Source organism: Oncorhynchus nerka, linkage group LG16 (genome assembly GCF_034236695.1).
Source record: "Oncorhynchus nerka isolate Pitt River linkage group LG16, Oner_Uvic_2.0, whole genome shotgun sequence".
In the NCBI taxonomy this organism is placed as follows: Eukaryota; Metazoa; Chordata; class Actinopteri; order Salmoniformes; family Salmonidae; genus Oncorhynchus; species Oncorhynchus nerka.
The window spans coordinates 14,483,244-14,503,652 of NC_088411.1; the positions used below are offsets into that span (position 1 = coordinate 14,483,244).

Sequence of the window (20,409 nt, forward strand, 5' to 3'; positions counted from 1 at the left end):
CATGGCTTCAATTGCATTCACACTGATATAGGGGCCTACTGTAAATTGCATCATGGCTGAACAAATAATTTGAAACCTGGGGCGGCAGATGTGGTTATGTGGACTACAAACGTTCAAGTTAACGTATTTAGCAAAGATAGGTCTACATTTGATTTGGTTTCTGTAAGCCATTTCACAAACTTAGACTAACATTGGAGTTGATTCTAAGGCAATGCATAAAATACGGTAAATATACCATTTGAAGCAAACAGATATTTCGCCGTGAAGCACGTTCTGATTGGCAAGTGAGGGCTAAGCCTCGACTTGTTTGTTCATGAAAACCCAGCCCTTTCACGCTAATGCTAGCAAGTGCCAGTGGTGGAAAAAGTACCCGATTTGTGATACTTGAGTAAAAGTATAGATCCCATAATAGAAAGTCACCCAGTAAAATACTACTTGAGTAAAAGTATAGATCCCATAATAGAAAGTCACCCAGTAAAATACTACTTGAGTAAAAGTATAGATCCCATAATAGAAAGTCACCCAGTAAAATACTACTTGAGTAAAAGTATAGATCCCATAATAGAAAGTCACCCAGTAAAATACTACTTGAGTAAAAGTATAGATCCCATAATAGAAAGTCACCCAGTAAAATACTACTTGAGTAAAAGTATAGATCCCATAATAGAAAGTCACCCAGTAAAATACTACTTGAGTAAAAGTATTTGGAGGGAGAGAATCTCATGCCACTGTATATAGACTTTTTGTTCTATTGTGTAATTGACTACGCTTGTTTTGTTCCATGTAACTCTGTTGTTTCTGTCGCGTTGCTTTGCTTTATCTTGGCCAGGTAGCAGTTGTAAATGATGGTTCTCAACTAGCTTACCTGGTTAAATAAAGGTTAAATCAATTTAACACATTTTTAAAATCTCTCATATATATATATATATCTCAAAAGTATAAATCACTTCAAATTCCTTTTATCAAGCAAAGCAGACCGCACCATGTTATTGTTTAAAACATTTCCGGATAGGCAGGGGCACGCCAACACTGACATCATTTACAAATGCATTTGTGTTTATTGAGTCTGCCAGATCAGATGCAGTAGTGATGAAAGGGGATGTTCTCTTGGTAAGTGTGTGAATTGGACCATTTTTCTGTCCTGCTATGCATTCAGAATGTAACAAGTACTTTTGGGTGTCAAGGAAAATGTATGGAGTAAAAAGTACTTTATTTTCTTTAGGAATGTAGTGAAGTAAAATTTGTCAAAAACCCACCTTCAGTAAAAATACCCTAAAGTACTACTGAAGTACTTTACACCACTGGCAAGTGTGCCGATTTAATTGTGGTAGTGAATGGCACATATTTCTTACACACCCCTGAACCTACAGTGCTACCGCCTGTGCTGAAGTACCATTGCGTTAGTTTTGGGGCTCTATTTAACAAACTTATCTTGGTATTTTGTTCATTAGTCCAAAAAATGTTTTGCATGTCGGCAGGGAAGTTTTCAAAAATATTGGACTTTCAAGAAGCAAAGTGTCACCGGCCTCATGATGTAAAATACAGGGGTCAGCAAGCCGCGGCTCTTCAACATCCCCATTGCGACTCCCTGGCTATTTATTTACTGAACATAAAATATAAACGCAACATGTGAAGTGTTGGTCCCAATATCCCCAAAAGGTACCATACGAACACAAGTGTAATTTCTCTCAAGTTTGTACGCAAATTTGTTTACATCCCTGTTAGTGAACTTTTCTCATTTGCCAAGATAATCTATCCACTTGACAGGTGTGGCATATCAAGAATTTGATTAAACAGCATGATCATTATACAGATGCACCTTGTGCTGAGGAGAATAAAAGGCCACTCTGAAATGAGCAGTTTTGTCACACAACACAAGGCCACAGATGTCTAAAGTTTTTGGGGAGTGTGCTGTTGCCAGGGAATTGAATGTTCATTTCTCTACCATAAGCTCTACCATAGAGAATTTGGCAGTACGCTCTACCGGCCTCACAACCGCAGACCACACGTAACCATTCCAGCCAAAGACAGCCAGATTCTTGGCAAAGGATAAATGCTCACTAAAGAAGATGTAAACAAATTTGTGCAGCGCTTAGTTCATATGGAATGTTTTTGGTATCTTTTATTTCAGCATGTGAAACATGGGACAGGTTGCATTTTATTTTTGTTCAGTGTAGTTAAAGCAGTATAATAAATATTGAGGACAATCAAACCTTCTGTTTCCATTATAATACTTGTGTATGTGTGTCGTTATTCAATTTCTTGCAGGGCGTTATGTGAATATTTCAATTTATCACTGCAGAACAATATTTCCTTTGGTAGGTTCATTTTTTAAATTTTTTAAAATCAATGTATGTTCACAAGATTCAATTCTCCCTGCAACTTCACCAGTCAGATGCTACAACTGCTCTGTGACCCTGAATGCCAGATTTCATGGTAATGTGATCCGACTGATATCCGTGGTGCTGAACATCATATATTGCCACTATTGCACGTGCAAAGGACAAAAATGTATTGTGCGGCAACCTCAACACTTGTCACTTCCAGTCATTAAAGTTTGACCCCTGACCTAGTACAATGTAAGGCATTGTTTAGGTAGCTACATAAGAGAATCAAAAACGTAATACTCCTCTCCCTCCATTTCTCTTTACTCTCCTTTTTTTTTCTCTCCCAACTGAATTGAATATTCTTTTATTGACAGGATATGGATGTATAAATGTTGGCAAAGCCAAAGAGTTCGAAGCACATTTAGGGTTTACGTATAGACCAATGCATCTCTGCCCCTCTCCATATCCCCCCTTTACACACACACAAACACACGTTCTCTCTCCACCCCTTCAGCCTGAGAACCTGCTCCTGGCCAGTAAGATGAAGGGCGCAGCGGTGAAGTTGGCAGACTTTGGCCTGGCCATCGAGGTGCAGGGAGACCAACAGGCATGGTTCGGTAAGACCGCGCACACACACTCTTTATGGACAGTGTTTTGTCATAAACACACACTGAGTGTACCAAACATTATGAACTCTCTCCACGACAGACTGACCAGGTGAAAGCTATGATCCCTTATTGATTTCACTTTTTTAAATCTACTTCAATAAATGTAGGGGAGGAGACTGGTTAAAGAAGGATTTTTAAGCCTTGAGACGATTGAGACCTGGATTGTGTATGTGTGCCATTCAGAGGGTGAATGGGCAAGACAAAAGATTGAAGTGCCTTTGAACGGGGTATGGTAGTAGGTGCCAGGCCCACCGGTTTGTGTCAAGAACTGCTGCTGTGTTGTTTTTTTCATGCTCAACAGTTTCCCCGTGTGCATCAAGAATGGTCCACCACCCAAAGGACATCCAGCCAACTTGACACAACTGTGGGAAGCTTTGGAGTCAATATGTGCAAGCATCCCTGTGGAACACTTTCCACACCTTATAGAGTCCATGCCCTGACGAATTGAGGCTGTTCAGAAGGCAAAGAGAGGGGTGGGTACATTTTGAGTAACCTTCATCAGACCTAAATCTTCTTTTTTCTTCTGCCTGGCAGGTTTTGCGGGTACCCCTGGCTACCTGTCCCCTGAGGTCCTGAGGAAGGACCCCTATGGCAAGCCTGTGGACATATGGGCCTGTGGTGAGCCTTTAACCTCTAACTGTAGGTGAAGAACAAATAGACGTGTTGGCTGACAACGTCACGAAAATGATGCGCGCACATCGATGGGGCCTGAAGCCTGCTTTTTGATTCTGAACAGTCAGATACTTTAGCTAGCAACAATGACAATCTGCCATGGGGGGAATCGTAGGTGGCTCGTTTAAGCTAGCTTTATCATGTTATTGATACAATGTCTTGTTTTTAGGTGTTTTTGACTGATTTTCATGTCAATACTAATGTGGCAACAAAAAAATCGCTAGCTATCCAACAACTAATGGTGTATTTGCGACAAGTGCTCGTTGTGCAACTATGTTTTCAATAAACATTTGGAGACAAAATAGAAGTTGCATGTTAACAGTCTAAGCCATCCCTGTCTGTTTTGTCCCATAGTTACGCACGCATCTATGGTGCAGAGATCATACATCTTCCACCAGTTTTTACAGACAATCTAACCGCTCTCTTTCTCTCGGTCTCTCTCAACCTCTCCAGGTGTTATTCTGTATATCTTGTTGGTTGGCTATCCTCCATTCTGGGATGAAGACCAACACAAACTCTACCAGCAGATCAAGGCTGGGGCCTATGATGTGAGTCGGTTTGTGTAGGGTACAGCGTGGAGGTTGGCTGCACAGCTGGTGAATTTTTAATAGTGTCCGATTGAGAGCTGCACCTCAGCTATTGATCCCGTCAGCCTCCTGACGCATTGCAGAGGTGTGTGTGTGTGTGCAAGGGGTTATCATCTCCTTGTCTCTAGTATTCCGGTTACACAGTTAATGAAGACTGGTACTGAGATTTAACATGGCAGACATTCATATACACACATTTCATGCATTTTAGCGTTCTGGATTATAGGAAGACATTGTTTACATGATATGAAACATGAAGAAGTACATTTGTGTTGCGTACATAATGCAAATGCTGGTCTCTGTATTTCTGTTCATTTTCCTGCCTCATCTCTAGTTTCCCTCTCCCGAATGGGACACTGTTACGCCAGAGGCTAAGAACCTGATTAACCAGATGTTAACTATTAACCCTTCCAAGAGAATCACTGCTGATCAGGCTCTCAAACACCCATGGATCTGTGTAAGTACACACACAAATCTGTATATGGCAACACAAAATCACATTCGCCTCACATACTGCTTTGTGTATTGTGTATAGGGTTGCAATGGGACGGTTTTATTGTAGTTAACTTTCAAAGTTCACCTGTACTACCGATATTGTTTAAACTTTTATGGAGTTTTATCACATGATGTCTAGTGCCCTTTTTTGGGTACTTCAGATTATCACAGGTGTCTGTAATTATGTCTGGCACTCTGTGGCCTCATCACATTTAAAATAATCAAATCAGATGCTTTTAGAAATTAAACGGAATGATAAAGATGTAAATGTGTCAGCATGAAATGTCCTTTATTGTACCATGTCTGTCTTTTGTAAATGATTTGGCTTCAAACTGGTGGCAGTTGTCAAAGTCAGTAGCTGCAGAGTTAATTGAAAATAATGTCATTGTTGATTAGATGCTTTTTTTCCTTCAGTAATTAGGTTATTTTCTCTTGAACCATATGGCCTATTAGAAAACCATGGAAAATATGGGCACAGATATAAAAACCTAATACTATATGTTAATACATTTTTCATAAATATTCAGCTATACAGTTCCAATATTGTCATAGACTATTATAAATTCCGCTAACTTTGGTCAATTACCGGTAGTTTTGCAACCCTAATTGTGTAATACTTCTCTCTCACCTCCTATAGCAACGTTCCACCGTGGCGTCTATGATCCACAGACAGGAGACAGTGGAATGTCTGCGCAAGTTCAACGCTCGGAGGAAGCTCAAGGTACACTACTGCTACTGACCCCTACACGTCTCTTCTTCCTGCTTTCCTTCGCTACCTTCACCCCTTATACTGTTCCTCCTCTTCTTCCCTACACCTCTCCTTCTCCTGTTCCTCCTCTTCTTCCCTACACCTCTCCTTCTCCTCTGGCTCACTATACCTCTCCACCTCATTTTCTCATCTCTATTACTTCTTTATTCACACTCATCCTCATCCTCCTGCTCCCTATATACCTCTCCCCCTAGACCACATAATTTTCTCCTTATTACCCCCCTAGACCACATCCCCTTTCTCCTCATTACCCCCTAGACCACATCCCCTTTCTCCTCATCACCCCCTAGACCACATCCCCTTTCTCCTCATTACCCCCTAGACCACATCCCTTTTCTCCTCATTACCCCCTAGACCACATCCCATTTCTCCTCATTACCCCCTAAACCACATCCCCTTTCTCCTCATTACCCCCCTAAACCACATCCTCCTTTCTCCTCATTACCCCCTAGACCACATCCTCTTTTCTCCTCATTACCCCCCTAGACCACATCCTCTTTTCTCCTCATTACCCCCTAGACCACATCCCCTTTCTCCTCATTACCCCCCTAGACCACATCCCCTTTCTCCTCATTACCCCCCCTAGACCACATCCTCCTTTCTCCTCATTACCCCCCTAGACCACATCCTCCTTTCTCCTCATTACCCCCTAGACCACATCCTCCTTTCTCCTCATTACCCCCTAGACCACATCCTCCTTTCTCCTCATTACCCCCTAGACCACATCCTCCTTTCTCCTCATTACCCCCCTAGACCACATCCTCCTTTCTCCTCATTACCCTCCCCCAGACCACATCCTCCTTTCTCCTCATTACCCCCTAGACCACATCCTCTTTTCTCCTCATTACCCCCTAGACCACATCCTCTTTTCTCCTCATTACCCCCTAGACCACATCCCCTTTCTCCTCATTACCCCCTAGACCACATCCCCTTTCTCCTCATTACCCCCCTAGACCACATCCTCCTTTCTCCTCATTACCCCCCCTAGACCACATCCTCCTTTCTCCTCATTACCCCCTAGACCACATCCTCCTTTCTTCTCATTACCCCCTAGACCACATCCTCCTTTCTCCTCATTACCCCCTAGACCACATCCTCCTTTCTCCTCATTACCCCCCTAGACCACATCCTCCTTTCTCCTATTTACCCCCCCTAGACCACATCCTCCTTTCTCCTCATTACCCCCCTAGACCACATCCCTTTTCTCCTCATTACCCCCCTAGACCACATCCTCCTTTCTCCTCTTCTCCTCATTAACCCCCTCTTTTTAACTGCCCTTTACATATCATCTGTCTTTAATACTCATCTCTCCTTTCTCTCGGTCTTTCTCTCCTAGGGAGCAATCCTCACCACCATGCTGGTGTCCAGAACCTTCTCAGGTGGGTGTGTCTCCTCCCTCGCTCCAGTTAGAGTGAGGGGGGAGGACAGATGGAGCTCTACTCCCTCCTTCCCTCTCCTCCTCGGTGGAGTCCACCTAATGTAGGTTTTTAGGCCGAGTGTGTGTGTGTGAGTGAGTACTCAAAGAAGTGTGTGTTCAGGACACATGTTCTGAAGGAGAGGAGGAGATGAAAGGAGCTCCTCTGCAAGTTCTGAGCAGGATGTCATAAGGTGTCAACGCACAGAGGTGCTAGAAGGAGGTCATTGATTCTAGAATTGCAGACTGTTTTCTAGATTCTATAATTCCAGCAGTACTGTGTTTTAGATTCTGTGTGTTCTGTATCTGTCTCTAACGCACCTCTCTCTCCCCTTGTCGGCTCTGGAGTGTGTGCGTGTGCGGTTTACTCAGGAGTGGTGGATGTCTGTCTGGTGTCACAAAGGGCACTATTTTAAAGGCTCTACTTTCACTCTTCTGCTACTTAAGATGATTCGGAATATAGGCCATCGGTCCCCGATTCAAACGTTTAAGATTAGACTGCATCGTTCCGTGGACTCCAAACCGATCCAAATGAAGCATGCATCGGTCAGAAAAAAAACGATTCAAGTGTTACGCATTTCTTTCTCATATTAGTTTCTTTCTGCCTTCTGAAAATACCTCCTATTTTATGACAACTGATGTGTCCTCTCCTTCTGTGGAACTAAGCATGTAACTGCATTGACAGTCATTGATTTTACAAGTCATTTTGCGTGCCGAACAAGCCCTGGCAATATCAGTGACCTAGTCAAACTGTGCCCAGCTTCGCACGGTAGGCGGCCTGTTCCTGATCTTGCACATCTACGTGGGACCTTCAGCATTGAAATGCTGAAATGGCTTGCCTGATATTAGGCTTTATTAGTTATGTGACAACCTTTTGTAATTTATCTGTGCGCTGTTAAAAGTAAGCTACCGGAGACTCATCTGGATATAGGCTACCTGCTGAACGGGGCTTACAATAGATTTTATTTTGATTGTTCAGGTTCATCATCAGCAATAGTTTTGGTAGTTTGGTTTAAACAATCAGTGTTTCTGGTCGTTTTTAGATATACAGGGTGAAGGTGATGATTTCGATAAGAAGTCCGCAATCACTTCGAGGCGCTGCACGGCAAAAGCGGGAGGCGAAAAGCAGCTCACTAGACTTCAAATGGTCAAAAGCATTTGATTTTGAGATGAGGGTGGAATCCAAAGATGACTATATAGTGATAGCTCATTCGTAAACTAATATTGATGCATTACTAGCTCAAACACTTAATCTGAAAAAATGACAAGTTTAATTAGAGGGTGATGGTGGGGGGGGCACAAAATGTAGGCTATGTTGCCCCCCTTAATCTGATAGTGGGGTTCTAGATGCCTAGTCTCCCCTATGTCTCATCTCAGGCGCCTACATATACATACACCAGAGACATACAGAATCTACACACGCATACAGACAGATCCAGGTCAGAGAGGCCCAGCTGAGGAGCTCCATCCGCATCAGATTTTAATTTAGAATGGAAAATGACCGTGTTTATGCAACAAATGTTACTGCATCGATTTGTCGATGCTTATCGAATTGTCTTGAAATGGAAAGATGCTCATCCCTAGGGTGAAGACCTGGCCTTAAGGGAATAGGATTTTTGCGTCCTAAATGGCATCCTACTCCTCATATAGTGCACTACTTTTGGCTACTATATGGACAATAGGGTGTCATTTGAGATTGGTCACTGTATTGGGTTAGGCCAGCCCAGATTTGAATAGCTCCTCCCAACCTGAGTATTTCTGTCCAATAGTGGGCCGGCAGCATGCCAACCCTGCTGCTGTGTCCTCCACCGCCTCGCTGGCCCAGGAAGGTACGTCACAGAGACACGCCCTCTTACTTCCTCTACACACGCTTCCTGTCTAAGTCCCTCCCACTTCATTCTATAATTATTATTTTTTTACTTCTAAAGAGGAGCACCAGGTTATCTGGCCCCTTTCTTTCCTGAATGCAGCTCACGTTAGCCTGAAACACATACACACTCATGTGAGACCATATGGATGTTTTTAAGGATGGCGCTAATACCATGGACACACAGGCTAAACACATCTAACTACACATTCTGTCAACAATACCACTTAGCCTCATGTCAACATCAGAAATCATCAAATTCATTAGCCTTACCATATCAACCCCCCTCCCCACCCTCCTCCTTTGGTTACGGCCATGAGGGGGTTGAGGGAGGCGGGATGGGGGCGGCGTGTATCTGTGGCGACTGACTGACTGGGGGATGGACAGGAGCAGGGGAGGCATGCTGCCATCGTCTGACCTGGGTAAAGAGGGGGGAGAGTGGGTGGACTAAGGTCAGCGATCCCATGCGGACTAAGAAACGGTATAATGTTTCTGGAAGGGTTGGATAGGTGCAAGCAACATAGCAAATTCCACCCGATCATAGGGCAAATTGGAGCTACTACCATATTATTTACACCTATCAGATCCTTTCAGATCTACACAAGTGTCTCTAGGAAGTAGGGTAATAGTAGGATTGACCCAATAACAAGGGTGGGGGAGTTAGTCTCCCCTGAGCGTTCGATTGATGCTCTGGTTCTGCATGAGGATGGTTGACAGAGCTATACGCTAGAACCCTCCAATCACAGGCCTCTCCTCTGAGAGTGGACCAATCGCCTGCCAGTAAGTCCTGAAGACGGATGACATCATCGCCCTATGAAAGGCATCTGCAGCTTAACCTCCCTGCGATTTCAGTGCTTTCCCCTCCACTGTGTATGGCTGAGGCAGACGTTGCTCTCTGCTTATGACCCTCCGTCTTACCCAGTCACATCGTCACACTGTAGCCCAGATTAATTACAGTGTGAACAATGTTGCCTTGCTGCATGTGGACTTGTATTCCCTATACAATCCGTTTCCCTTCCATTCTCTACTCCCTGAAGTGTGCACTCGTTCACTTTCCCTCCCAGAGGTAAAAGGATTGGTATGAGTGCACACTTGGACACTTACAAGTTACTTCCTGTCTTCCTTGAAATAGCCACTGATCTGAGGTGACTGGACAGAGGAAAGGGAAGATGTTAGACAATGGCCACATTCTAGTTAATTGCATTGCAAATGGCTGTCTGCCAGATCTCAGGTTTTTAACATGTCAGCTAATCTGATGCCCGACTGTGAGGATTTGGCATGCAGCCATTGGTTGATGCAATGCACCATTGCAATGTAGTTGGCCTGTGACGTGACCGATATGTCCGACGAAGATGTTGGAACGGGGACCATGCTTTCCCGCCCTGTGGGTAGCTGGGTAGAAGACGTGGCAGGTGTCAAAGGTTAACCAATCAAGGCCCAGCTCTGATCTGCTGTTTGCTGAATGGAAGCTATGCACCTTTGGAACTGTTGTTGATGTGGATGCTGCATGGCTGGTCCACTGCGTGTTCCAGCCGTTCCGCTGTGTGATATAAAGTGCATGGCATGGAACAGCTCTGATCAAGGCTGCAACGCCAAGTCGGAGCAGCTGTCTGCTCCGCCCGCCGCTCCGATAGGGCGCAAGACTGTTCCCTGTCGATACTGCCACACAGTAAGAACACACACACCAGCAGTGCACGAACCACCACCGACAACTGATGCCTGCTGCCTAAAACATGTCTCCCACCCTCCCTCCCTCTCCTTGTTTCTCTCACTCTGATAATGCACCACTGAGACTTCTCTTTCCATCTCTTTTCTTCGCCCTCTCTCCCACTTGTTAACGGAAGGTAAGGAACCCCAAGAGATTGCATGCATCCCAGAATTGCGTGCGTGTGTGTCAGTAATACTTAAAAAGCAGTTGGGACCGCAGCAAAGTGAAATGCTTTAGATGAGACCAGAGTGAGATGACTGACTGGAGCCTCCTAAAGGAAATCAATAGTTTACAGTAACGTGACTAAACATCCGCCTCTTCTATAGCACGCTCATTCTCCCTGAAGTGTGCGCTTGTTCCCTCCCCTTCGTGGAATAGAATGCCTCTGGTGTCTGGAATATGGTGGGGATGCTCCCTTTAGTCCATGTTCACACCAATCCAATGCTTTTAAGTCCCTGAAAGGGTAGTTAAGTGCACACTGCCGGCAGAAGGCGTAGAGAATCAGACTGCGGTCTAGGAGTGGTTGATGCTTGACTTGGACCAGGTTGGATGGGAATAGGAGAGATGTTTGAAGTCCAGTGTAACTCTCTTATGCTCTATTCCCCTCTTTACAGCATGCAAAAGTTTACTGAACAAGAAGGCGGACGCTGCTAAGGTAACGGGTGAAATCTGATGTCATGGAGCTGTCACACACACTCCCTCTTCCTCTCTCTCTCCCTTTGGCTGACAGGGCTAGTGAAGAGATTGTTTGATTTCTTGATTTAGTGGACAATTAAAGGCTGTTGTATTTATAGAGGGAAATGAAAGAGAAATGAAGAAAGATATTACTCTCTTCAGTTTGTTAATTTTGTGTGTCTCAGCCCACGACCAACAACAACAGTAAGAACAGCATCGTGAGCGCTATAAATGCCATGAAGGACAACAGCATGGCTGCCTCACAGATGGTACAGAACCTTAACCACCTCTCATCCCATGTTCCCCTCCTCCTAGTTCCCTAACCTTCTAGCACCCTAGCCTGCTCTCCCTCCATTACCCTCATTGTATCTCTTCCTAGCACCCTAACCTCCTAGCACCTTAAAGTCCATACTCCCTTCCTAGCCCCCTAACTCGGCCCCCTAACCTCCATTCTCTTCCCAGTGGTCTTTTGTCTCTGTTGGCTGGAGTCTAAGATTGTTTCATGTTTGACCCTTCACAAACCTCTAACCCCTTCCCACACCGGCCTACATCTTAATATCAACTCGAACCCTAACCCCCAGGCACTTGTGTGTAACCAGATTTGTAACTCTATGCTCGTCTTCTACCAGGAATCTCAAAATACAGTGGTTGCTACTGATGGGATCAAGGTGAGGGTGTTTGTGTGCAGAGTTAGGTTAACAACATATGAATAAGGCTCACTATGTGTTATTAACCCCCCTCTCTCTCTAGGGTTCTACAGAGAGTTGCAACACAGATGAGGATATGAAAGGTAGGGAAATTACACTTATCTATCTTCTCCGCTTGCTTGCTCTTCTCTCTCTCCTTTTGCTTTGTTCTCTCTCTGTGATCTAACCATAGTTTTTGATAGATCTTCCTGTGCTCTATAGCTAGCAGTGTGTGTGTGTGTGTGTGTGACTCACCCGTGTATGTGTGTGCCTACGTGTTTGTGTGTGTGTGCATTATTTGCGTGTGTGGGTTCTAATCTAGGGGACAGCGTTGTGATGATGAGTCAGGGCAGTGCTACAGAGGAGATGCCTTCCCTTCTGACCTCGTCTGACAACTCGCCTGCCAGTAAGTGTTTTTCACGGCAACCCCACAACTTTTCGGGGATGTCCCTGGCAAGACCCCACTCTTCCTGACCTTTGTGCCTCTTTTCCGCTGTGCGTCTTCTGACCTGTGTGTGTCCCTCTTCTTTTTTTTTTGCTGAATCCCAAACCATTCCCTTCCCCTTCCTCTCACCCCTCTGCCTTCCATTTGCACATTCACACTTGCCTACACCACATGCACAAGTGCTCCAAAGCTGAGTAGTTTTCCCACTATAGTCATTTAGCAAATAAAAACCTGCCGAGTCACTCTTATCTTAAAAAGCGTGCCAAGTTACAACAAGTGACTTATCTTCCGTAGATTTTCACCAGATTGTCAGAAAGAACTCCATTGGTAACTACCTAGCTAGCTTGTAATCCTGGAAGTGTAGCCAGCCCTATGATAATAATTGTTAGTAGTGATGGGGAGAATCAGTACAGTTACATATCGCAATATTATTTTTGCATGATATATCGATGTTTGACTTCGGTGTTTTTCACCCTGTAGCTTGTTTTCTTTTAAAAATCTGTTTTAATAGTGGGCCAACATGTTTTCAGCACTTATTTCTCTGACTGATCATAACTGGTTTTCTCATGGCTCTCTTGTCTCTCTGCAGCAGCCATATAGTGAGCATTATATTTAGAACGTCAAATCGCTAAAATGAAATCGCAGTATCGAATCGTAATACATATCATATTGGCACCGAAGTCACTTGATAATATTGTATCGTGAGGTCCCTGGCAATTCCCAGCCCTAGTTGTCAGCTAAGAAACTGTAACGTTAGCATAAAAATGTTTGGGGTTAAGATGGAATTGGCTGATGTCATTGAGATGAACAGATTAAAATGAAACTCGATTTTCAGATGAGTTTCAAATGAAAATAACAATTACATTTGTGCATTTTGGAGCAGATTTTTTTTTTTTTTTGTCAGCTGAAGTAACCTTCTCAGTCATTCAACAAAAATAATCCCGGACCACCCTAGGAAGCCCCCCCCCCCCCCCCCAATGACTGCTGTGAACCATTGCTGCTGAAATCAATCCTTGGGGAAACACTGCTCAGGGAGTGAGAATTATTGAGGATTTAGGGGCTAATTTGACCCTTAAGATAGACACTTCATACAAAAGCATGGAGGTGTCCCTAATTATGTCACTTGCATTTGTTTGCGTCCCATTTCAAGGCATGGCACGTGACAAAATGTAATACCTCCCAAATTAAGTATTTCACTGTTACTGAAGTTTATATCTTGTAAAACGACAAGGGGAATTTATATATATTTATTAATGCTTGATTATTATTTAAATGTAAAACATGAATTGCATCATTTAAGTCATGAGTGTGTCCGGAAGTTGATGGGTTTATTGGATTTCTCACCACTCTGAAAGTCACCCTCGCGTGTTAACAAAGGGCCCTCTGAGCGAGTTGGTTGGGGCGAGGGGCTGGTTTGATATACAGTCTCTTGATATTCAGTCTCTCAGGATGACCCCCCCCCACACTCCTTCTACAGTTGTGTTTGTGTGTCTCTGTCAGGGGATGGTGATCTCATCTTCTCCTCTCCTGTCATCCTCCGATGTTCTAGTGTTATCCTTCTCTCCATCTTCCTCCCACAGTGTTGCTCTTTTCTCCCCCCCTCACAACGCTGCTCTCCTATTGGCCAGTGCTCGTGCAAGCGCTGAACCAATGGCAGGCATCGGTTCTGCTTCTCAAAGTGCTGCTTGGACATTCGTCCTTTGTGTATTGTCAGTTTTCATAGAGAGAAGTGTGTTTCTGCACTGTGATAGAATATAATCGAGTGAAGTTGAGTATAATGAAGGGACATGTAGTTTAATATCACAATCTAGTCAGTAAATTTCTTAATCAGCTGAGCTTCTCAGAGCCCCCCTAACAGTCTGTCTGTTTCAATGTCTTAGTGAACTAACATCATTCATTACTGTTCATGTTGTGTGTGAGTGGTGTGTGTTGACCGTGCGTTGTGTGTTCCAGCTGTTCCTCTGCATGATGTAAAGCGCATGGCGTGGAACAGCTCCGATCAAGGCTCCAACCCCGAGTCGGGGCACGCTCAATCTGCTTCCCCTGCTGCTCTGCTAGGGAGCAACACTGTCCCTGTCACAGTCAATACCACCACACAGCACAGTAAGAATACACACCAAGGGAGAGACACAGTTACATGCGCTCATACAAGGAAGGTACTGTATGCACACCACATAGAACAGACACACAAACCCATGACAGAGTTGGAGCACCCACTAGTATGGAGTTGTCCATTGTTCGCTGTCAGAGAGAGAAAAGGGAGAGAGTGGAATACATAGAAAGAGTGAGGGAAGACCGTACAGCTATAGTGGAGGATGAGTAGTGAAGTTGCTCCTATTTAGCTAAATCGCTGAATTTCCATCCTTCTTCTCCCATTTTTGTCCCCCCCCCCTTCTCTCCCTCTAGCTCGTAAGCAGGAGATCATCAAGATAACTGAACAGCTGATTGAAGCGGTGAACAATGGAGACTTTGAGGCCTACACGTGAGTACAGCTACGTTGTTTCACACGTCTGACTACTGAATTACTAGCGTTAGTCTCTTTCTCTCTCGCTCTTCTCCCATCAGGAGGATCTGTGATCCAGGTCTGACCTCCTTTGAGCCTGAAGCTCTGGGGAACCTGGTGGAGGGCATGGACTTCCACAAGTTCTACTTTGAAAACCGTGAGTCTCTCTCTCTCTCTCTCTTTTGTTCTGTCACACACAGTGCATTCGGAAAGTTTTCAGACCCTTTGACTTCTTCCTCATTACGTTACAGCCTTATTCTAAAACGTATTAAAACATTTTTTCCCCTCATCAATCTATGCACAATACCTCATAATGAAAAAGTCGAAAACGGGTTTTTAGAAATGTTTGAAAATGTATAGATTTTTTTTTTAAACGGATGCCTTGTTTACATGAGTATTCAGACCCTTTGCTATTAGACTCGAAATTCAGCTCAGGTGCATCCTGTTTTCATTGATCTTCCTGGTATGTTTCTACAACTTGATTGGGGTCCACCTGTGGTCAATTCAATTCATTTGACATGATTTGGAAATGCACACACCTGTCTCTATAAGGTCCCACAGTTGACAGTGCATGTCAGAGCAAAAACCAAGCCACGAGGTCGAAATAATTGTCAGTAGAGCTCTTGAGACAGAATTGGGTCGGGGTACAGATCTAGGGAAGGGTAAAAACTATTTCTGCAGTATTAAAGGTCCCCAAGAACACAGTGGCCTCCATTCTTAAAAGGAAGAAGTTTGGAACCACCAAGACTGAGCAGACCTTGGTCAGGGAGCTGACCAAGAACCCGATGGTCACTCTGACCGAGATTGAGAATTCCTGTGTGGAGATAGGAGAACCTTCCAGAAGGACAAACATCTCTACAGCACTCCTCAGTAAAATGCACATGATAGCCTTCTTGGAGATGCCCAAAGGCAAAGGACTCTGACCATGAGAAACAAGATTCTCTGGTCTGATGAAACCAACATTGATCTATTTGGCCTGAATGCTAAGCTTGTCTGGAGGAAACCTGGCACAATCTACAGTGAAGCGTGGTGGCAGCATCATGCTGTGGGGATGTTTTTCAGCGGCAGGGACTGGGAGACGAGTCAGGATTGAGGGAAAGATGAACGGCGCAAAGTACAGAGATCCTTGATGAAAACCTGCTCCAGAGCGCTCAGGACCTGACTGGGGCGTAGGTTCACCTTCAAACAGGACAACGACCCTAAGCACACAGTCAAGACGACGCTGGAGTGGCTTCGGGACAAGTCTCTGAATTTCCTTGAGTGGCCCAGCCAAAGCCCGGACTTAAACCCCATCATACGTCTCTCCGGAGAGACCAGAAAATAGCTGTATAGCGACGCCTCATCCAACCTGACAGCTTGAGAGGATCTGCAGAAAAGAATGTCAGAAACTTCCCAAATACAGGTGTCCCAAACTTGTAGCGTCATACCCAAGAAGACTCTAGGCTGTAATCACTGCCAAATGTGCTTCAAAGTACTTGATATTTCAGTCTTGTATTTTTAATACATTTGCAAAAAATGTACACAAACCTTGTTTTGCTTTGTCGTTATGGGGTATTGTGTGTGGATTGAGGGGTAAGAAATGATTTAATCAATTTTAGAATAAGGCTGTAACCTGACAAAATGTGAAAGGTAAGGGGTCTGAATAATTTCCGAATGCACTGTACATGCAAACACACTTCCATACAACGAATGAGTTCAGCAGAAAGATCCAAACATGTTTTATCTTTGTGTTCCTACAGTGCTGAGTAAGAACAGTAAGCCGGTCCACACCACCCTGCTGAACCCCCACGTTCACCTGATTGGAGAAGAGGCTGCCTGCATCGCCTACATCCGCCTCACGCAATTCGTCGACGGTCAGGGACGCCCCCGCTCCAGCCAATCGGAGGAGACCAGGGTGTGGCATCGCCGTGACAGCAAGTGGCTCAATGTCCACTTCCACTGCTCTGGGGCTCCGGCCGCACCGCTGCAGTGAACTGGTACACACACACACTTACTTACACTTACACTTACTTTAGAATATTCAAAGGGTTAAAAGTTCTGGCTCTCTCGCTTTCTCTCAGGTGTCCAAACGCTCCAGGCTATTGGAGTGTGAGTTTTGGGGCGTGTTTTCGGCGTGTGTTTTGGGGGCGTGTCCTCTTTGTGGGTTGACCAATGCCAGGAGCCCGGCCGGGCAAGACTGCACCCTCTCCACAACACCAACCAATCCAGTCTATCCTTTGATCCGCTGGGGGCCGGCCAAGTGTGGATTCCGCCCCTGTGGGATGATGCATGCATCTGACAGCCAATAGGAGGGCTCGTCCTTTGACCTCTGACCCCTCCCACCCGGCAGCCATTTTGTCTCCCGTCCATGGCCGCCATTTTGAGATGAGAGGAGCGGGGAGGAACGGGTTCATGAACTTGTGATGACAGTTATGAGAATGAGTATACAGTGTAATATATGACTAGTACAAGATAACACCCAACCCTAACAAGCATTTATATATACAATGAGAGGAGAGTGTGTGTGATGGTAGTAGATGACATGTTGGAAAAAAATTATCTCCGGAGCAGGAATTGCTCTCTTTCCCAGAGAATGTAAATGGAGAAATCCCAAGCAGAATTCTATATGGAAGGACAGTTGTTTCAATCAGAAATATGTAAGAACCTGATGCGAGAAACTTGATATCAAAAGGTGAAGCACCAAAGTGTAGAACTTTAGGCTTTGTACGAGTTTGTGTTTTTTGTGTTTTTTTTTAAAAGAGAAGGAAGTGGTGCATTCGAGAGCACTGTTTCTGTTGTGTTTTTAGCCGTGTGTTTATGTTGCGTTTCTGTGGAATGAGTCTGTAGTCAATTTTAAGCGACTGAGTAAAAAAAAAAAAAGTTTGTGAAAGTGAACTTGCAGTATGTACCTGCTGTCTGTTTTATCGTTCTGCAGTGGGAGATGGCAAATTTGGGGGAAAAGGCATCTGCATTTTAAATGTTTTCCTTCTTCCTCTCCCCTTTTCTTGTCCTCTTTTTTTTTTTGTCCCTCCATTCTCTGTTTCTCACTCCCACCCCCTGGCTGTGTTTACATGGTGTGTGTGTGTGATTGTACATAGCATGTACGTGTGTCTAGGAGTCACTCAGAGTACATGACAAAGGGGTGGAAACTTGTCTAACACACACTAACTGGCTCTAGTCCCATGTCCATGTTACTGACACCATTTTGACAACCTCTGACCACACACACACACACATGGATATCAACACATACACCTCCCAAATTCTTATTTCAACCTGATGTCCTGAGCTGTCAGTCTCATAATATCCTGTGTAAATACACACTGTGGCGTCAGGTTTTGTAACCTATCTTCACCACTGCAGTGCCCACGGTGAAACCCTGGCACTGTTCGTGTTTTTGTCCCATCATTAGTAACTGTCTCTCCCTCTGTTTGAGCAGTCTGTGTATCTGTGTGAATGTGTGTGTGTGTTTATATATATATATATATGTGTGTGTGCGTCTCTGTTTGTTGGTTTGGGTTTTCTTGAAAAAAAATAATTGTTACTCTGCTTTTTGGAAAGTTCTGCATTCTATACACGCGCACACACTAAAGTTAGGCCAACTATTAAACTGATCAGACTAGCTGGTTTGAATATAACAGGGATGGAAGGGACTGAATTCAGATCAGTTGTTGAGGATATAAATCTGTTACACACACACACAGGAGGAAATGGAGGGTAAATGAGGAGACAACTGAATTTTTATTGATTACCAGTAAATTAATTTTATTTCACCCAGACAGTGGATTTTAGTCCTTATATTGCCCATTCAGGTGGAGAGAAGTGTTCAGAGATCAGAGAAGTATTTATGGAGTTAAACCAGAGAGCAATGTATGCATGTTTCAGTTTAAGCATCTCCACCGTGCACCCACCTGAACTAGGACGGAGGATAAGGGTATATATTAACTATCATATTTGCATATTTTGAAATGAAGAAAAATAAAAACTCTGCCTCCGTCCAGCATATTAAAATAGGTGACAGATAATAAAATAAACAAAAAAATACTATTTAATTACAAAAAGGATTGAGGAGCCTTGGCTTGTTATGAAGCTCATTGTCAGTACTCTCCCTGCGTTGTGATGTTAACCTGTCTGGCTGCGCTTTCTTTCCCCAGCAGTCGTTGGATGCTGGAGTTTTTTTGCATGATCATGATGTACGGTAAATTAAAATCATGAATTGAGGACGATCAAATGTTTGTCTAATTGTTAGTAGGTCCTTTATCATAGCTTTGTTATTCTTCAAAACTTGGATCTTGAAAGTATTTCATAAAAATACTATTTCAGCACAGTTTTGTCTCCGTGTCTCTTTTAACGTAAAACTAGGGGCTAGATGATATCAGGCCTGTGCTAGCCGCCACCCACACAGCGGATATTTTGGACGTGTCGGAGGTGGAACTGCGTTAGAGCTGTGAAATCCACAAGCGGCTCCTAACATTGTCTTTTTGCGGAAACTGCCACTGGATTAAACGAAACCACCCAATTTTATAATCTGACAAAATCCTATGCAGTGGCCTTAATTTGTGCAGCTGCATTACAAGTTCAAAAACGAAATTGTATGATGTTCTGTTGTCTTCACCTCGATTAGACTGATAGGTTATACATCCACATCCAAATGTACATGAAAGCATGCATAAGTCTCCGATTTCTATCTCTGTTTTGAACTTCTAACTGTAGGGATAATAAGGGAGTGGGTTGTGGCGTGAGCAGCCACTCGCCTATTTGTCAGCTCATACCGCAGTTACACTTCCAAAACATCCACTATGTGGATGTCTGCTAACGATTTTTAAGGCTTGATCTGATTAAATCGAGGCCTAGGTGTTCCAATGTCCTGCGAACCCTAAGAATGCATGCCCAGTAGATTGCCTCAAAGTGGTGTGCGAGGGAGGGCGTAGTGTCTGCTGGTTTTTCCTTTCAATTAAAACCGAGACAATAATTAGTGACCGTCATTCATCAATCAAGTACAAGGGAAGAGCGAAACCCAGCAGACACTTGGCCTTCTGTGGAATGAATTTGACATGTGCCCTAAAGCTATTGATAGTGTGTCTGTCTGGCCTTTTTAAGTCTTATTTAAAGCTTTCCTGTCCTGTTCTCATGGAGGTGACTCTAGCCTATGCCTATTTAGGGCAGTATTGGAACCTTATTTAAGGCAGACTGTATACTCCTGTGTGTAACCTTATTTAAGGCGGACTGTGTATTCCTGTGTGTGTCTGAGATGTAGGACAAGTCTCTTGGCCCCTGTCTTTCTCTGTGATTAACGAGGACACTGCTGCAGGTCAGCTTCCAACACACACACCACCACCATCAAATAGACAAGTGCATGAACACACACGCGTATACTAGTACTGACACACAGGTTTATCAACCAACCTACCATCACCTTTCCAGCATGCTATTTATCTCTCTGGCCATCTGCCTCTATCGCTCTTGTTCTCTACCTTTTCTGTCTTCTCAAAGGTCACAGACATGTAGAGATGAGCTGGGAATAGAAAGCCGGCGCTCATTCTCAAGTCTTTCCTCAATTCCTCATGTCTCTCATCTCGTCGTCTTCCCGCCTCCTCCAAATGTCAGAGGGAAA

General features: G+C 44.2%; 1 protein-coding gene across 10 annotated transcripts in view; it reads left to right on the forward strand.

Moving 5' to 3' along the window:
- The window catches only part of LOC115144086 (calcium/calmodulin-dependent protein kinase type II subunit gamma-like), a 38,626-nt gene extending 19,504 nt beyond the window's left edge, over nt 1–19,122 (forward strand). Inside the window, exons 7-23 of one of the 10 annotated variants that reach the window (XM_029684786.2) lie at nt 2,842–2,944; nt 3,530–3,613; nt 4,121–4,215; nt 4,589–4,711; nt 5,387–5,470; nt 6,855–6,897; nt 8,702–8,761; nt 11,122–11,162; nt 11,368–11,451; nt 11,812–11,850; nt 11,933–11,972; nt 12,191–12,274; nt 14,267–14,416; nt 14,720–14,795; nt 14,879–14,973; nt 16,556–16,792; nt 16,877–19,122. In XM_029684786.2, the coding sequence (XP_029540646.1) occupies nt 2,842–2,944; nt 3,530–3,613; nt 4,121–4,215; nt 4,589–4,711; nt 5,387–5,470; nt 6,855–6,897; nt 8,702–8,761; nt 11,122–11,162; nt 11,368–11,451; nt 11,812–11,850; nt 11,933–11,972; nt 12,191–12,274; nt 14,267–14,416; nt 14,720–14,795; nt 14,879–14,973; nt 16,556–16,788 (1,434 nt within the window). In that variant the 3' untranslated portion in view covers nt 16,789–16,792; nt 16,877–19,122. The remainder of the gene's footprint in view (nt 1–2,841; nt 2,945–3,529; nt 3,614–4,120; nt 4,216–4,588; nt 4,712–5,386; nt 5,471–6,854; nt 6,898–8,701; nt 8,762–11,121; nt 11,163–11,367; nt 11,452–11,811; nt 11,851–11,932; nt 11,973–12,190; nt 12,275–14,266; nt 14,417–14,719; nt 14,796–14,878; nt 14,974–16,555; nt 16,793–16,876) is intronic. The other 9 variants (XM_029684789.2, XM_029684788.2, XM_029684787.2 and 6 more) reach the window with 9 other exon arrangements.
- The last annotated feature ends 1,287 nt before the right edge of the window (nt 19,123–20,409 follow it).